This window comes from Lycium barbarum, chromosome 4, assembly GCF_019175385.1.
Source record: "Lycium barbarum isolate Lr01 chromosome 4, ASM1917538v2, whole genome shotgun sequence".
In the NCBI taxonomy this organism is placed as follows: domain Eukaryota; kingdom Viridiplantae; phylum Streptophyta; class Magnoliopsida; order Solanales; family Solanaceae; genus Lycium; species Lycium barbarum.
This window is the reverse complement of record NC_083340.1, coordinates 146,217,101-146,220,460: the sequence shown is the minus strand read 5'-3', so window position 1 is coordinate 146,220,460 and position 3,360 is coordinate 146,217,101. Positions and strand designations below refer to the sequence as shown.

Sequence of the window (3,360 nt, the reverse complement as noted above, 5' to 3'; positions counted from 1 at the left end):
TCTTATCGTTATTCGCTTAGTTACTCAAATCTATTAGTGTCGGACAATTTGTGTCGCATCAAACTGCAAATTCTAGAGCTTTTCGTGTCCTTCTTTTACGGGTATGATCTTCGGTCTCAAACGACGGAACATTTGACCCGTTAGCTCCATGCCTCGTAGAATCCATTTTGCACTCGGTTTACGTCATGGAACTTTTACTTTCAAATTCTATCATTTTCAGCATTTATCGTTTCTTAAATTGGTAGATGTCCAAATTTATTGGTACAATCTATCAAATGGCACTTCTCGATATTTGTTCAATTTTTTGCCATCAAGTTGTTCAAGAATGACTGTTCAAGTACCTTGCTTCTGCGGAGTCTTCGCTCAGTCAAACGCGTCATTCTGGGTCGCTAAAATTTATCTTCGCGCACCTATTAATTTCAATTTCTAGCATGCAAGTCGAAGGACAATCTCACAGGCCTCTTGTCCTTGACATTTTGCAACCCGCCAGTGCTTCGTAACTCTCGGGTACATTAAATTCAACTGTCTTGCACCCGATCAATCATGATCTTCTCTAAACTAATCTCTTGCATCATTAAAAAAAAAAAAAAACTTTTACACACCAGGCGAACTACGCTTGACCTGATTCCTCGGTGGATACGTAGGCAGCCCACATAGGGACTCGGTCATATTGGGGTAGAATTTTTTTTCCTATTTGCATGTTACCCGAACTACGTTTGACCTGATTTCCTGTCGGATGCAGGATACGTAGGCAGCCTATATAAGGCTCGGTCTTATTTACTACAAATTTTAATATTCCCCAAACGAAGGAGCATGAAACTGGGACAATTTTGGAATGCAACCCAAGGCATTTTTCAAAACATTCTAAAACTGGGGCAATTTTTTTAAAAAAAATATGCTGGAATTGGTAAGAATTAACTCAGAACCAAGCTTTGGCGTTCGATATGAGTCAACCTTTCTCAAATGGCATGTTCTACTCCAATGCAGTTTTCTTTCTTCCGATTCATTCTCAACCGTCAGAGCTAAATAGCTGATGATTCATTGTCGTCCGTTCGTTCCCTTTATATGACTCAAGTCGTCTCTAATCTAGAGCCTGCTTAATTAGATCACTTAATATATATATATATATATATATATATATATATATATATATATATATATATATATATATATATATATATATATATATATATATATATATTGTTTATGAAGTTTTTACTTCATGCACTAACATTTTATTTTGTTTATGAAGTTTTACTTTTCTCTTTAAAAGGTTGTCTGGCATTGAACATTATTTTGGCTGCGAATCTGCATTAAGGACGAGACTACAATGGCAGAGAGATTTGAAGCTTTCAACACCGGTATGCGTTTGGTGCAAGAACAAAACGATAGCAGGGGAAAGGTGGTTCGAAAAAATATTGTAGTCAATCTGGGAAATACCTTAAGCCTTCTTCCTAACACAACCTCAACTTCCAACAACGTTTCCTTAACCATTTCGCCTCACTTAGATCCTACCTATACCATTCCACAAATACCTTCAACCTACACTCCCGATCAAGTAGCAATAATTCTTAATCCTCAATTTTGCATAACCACCGCTCAATTCGAGAAAAGTAAGAAAAACGAACTGGCGATATCCCCATACAGGAGGCCTGGAAAGGAAATCAAGTCGCTTTACCATGAAGATTTGGGAAAAGAACTCCACAATTTGAGGAAAGTCATTAATGAAGAGTTATGTTCAAGGAATTTCCAGATTTTGAAGTATGAAGATTTGTGTGTGCATCCAAACGTCGAGCTTCCGTCAGGGTACAAAATACCTAAGTTTAACACTTTCAATGGGAAGGGAGATCCCGTCGCTCATTTAAAGGACTATTGCAGCAGATTAATTGGTATTGGACATATTGAAGCCGTACGAATGAGATTGTTCATTCAAAGTTTATCAGGATCAGCACTCTCTTGGTACACTAAACAAGATTTTAGCAAATGGCTTACGTGGGAGGATATGGCCCGCGGATTTATAAAGCAATTCGAGTTTAACAATGGAGGCGATCTGCACATAGCCGATTTGCTCAGAGTAAAGAAAACGCCACATGAGTCTTTCCAAGAATATGCCATACGATGGAGGTTAGAAGCTTCAAAAATACATCCTCCATTATCCGAGAGGGAATTGATCTCAACCTTCATCCAAATTTAGGAAGACTTATATTATGATAAGTTGCTCGGAGCCTGTGCACACAACTTCTCTGATTTGATTAGGATTGGTAGAGAACTAGAAAATGCCATTCAAGAAGGGAGAATTACAGATAGCTCAGCAACACAAGCCGTTCACCAAACCTTCCAAGCGGAGATACTAGGAAATCTGCAAAGTGAAATGAAGGAAAACCAATTTGCTTCCACGACTATGCATCAAGCGCAATGCCATAAAAGTCACCAAATTTTTCAGTCTTATGCCACCATGCAATGTCCTCGTCAGCAAAACTCCCAGCAAGGCTACCAACGACGGTTTCACCAAGCAAAATCAAGCTCTCAACATCAAAAGAAGAGGAAATCTTTTTGCTTCACTACTCTAAATGAACCATTGGCAAATATATTTGAGAGGTTGAGTGCTAAGGGTATTCTACAACCAAAGAAGGGATTTATACCTAAGCATCCACCGCCAAACTTTGATTTATCTAAGAGTTGTGCTTATCACTCAAACATCCAAGGACATGACATTGAAGAATGTCCAGCACTAAGATTTAAGATTCAAAGCATGATTGAAAGTGGCAAGATAAAGCTACAGCTAGAGCCTTCAACCGGTGATATTGCAAACACAAAGACAACTGTTGTTAAGGGCGATTCATCGAAACTGGCACCAATGCATTTGAAAAGAAAGCGTGCAACAAGTCAAGCAGACTGATAGGGACATCATCTCGCCGCTCGAGAATATCATCCTCCACATGCCCATCTTTAGGAATAGCCGCTATCTTGTAATCTTTTCTAGACTTTTTTCAATGAACTACGGTCGACCTGATTCCTGTTAGTAGCAGGATACGTAGGCGCCCATGTTGGGTCCGGTCTCAATAAATAAAAATCCCAATTTTCCTCCCAAGTCGAACTGGAGAAATTTTGCAGACGGCTTATCCCGAGCCATATTCACATAATCAGATTTCCGCAATGGCATAGCAACGAGAAGCACAGATTCAAAGCCAAAGCTTCAATGTTCAACGCAAGGCAACCACTTTCTTTTATACTAACAAATTTTCTTTGAGTAACACAGAACCGATTTTAGCTGCTCCTCAACGATAATGCACGGCATACGAATCTTAGCATCAAGAAAACCTCACGAAAGTCATTGAAGCAAAGGGTGATTCAAGGATG

At 39.0% G+C, this 3,360-nt stretch overlaps 1 protein-coding gene across 1 annotated transcript; it reads left to right on the top strand.

The window, feature by feature from the left end:
• Window positions 1-1,330: 1,330 nt before the first annotated feature.
• Window positions 1,331-2,899, top strand: LOC132637993 (uncharacterized). The gene is made up of 2 exons (XM_060354994.1): window positions 1,331-2,124; window positions 2,257-2,899. Exons 1-2 carry the CDS (start codon window positions 1,331-1,333, stop codon window positions 2,897-2,899), a joined length of 1,437 nt encoding a protein of 478 aa, XP_060210977.1.
• The last annotated feature ends 461 nt before the right edge of the window (window positions 2,900-3,360 follow it).

Excerpts from the sequence above, each read along its gene's own strand:
- LOC132637993 (XM_060354994.1), top strand. The coding sequence starts at position 1,331 with ATGGCAGAGAGATTTGAAGCTTTCAACACCGGTATGCGTTTGGTGCAA. Across the intron at positions 2,125-2,256 it reads GAATATGCCATACGATGGAG|GATTGGTAGAGAACTAGAAA; the intron begins GTTAGAAGCTTC and ends TGATTTGATTAG.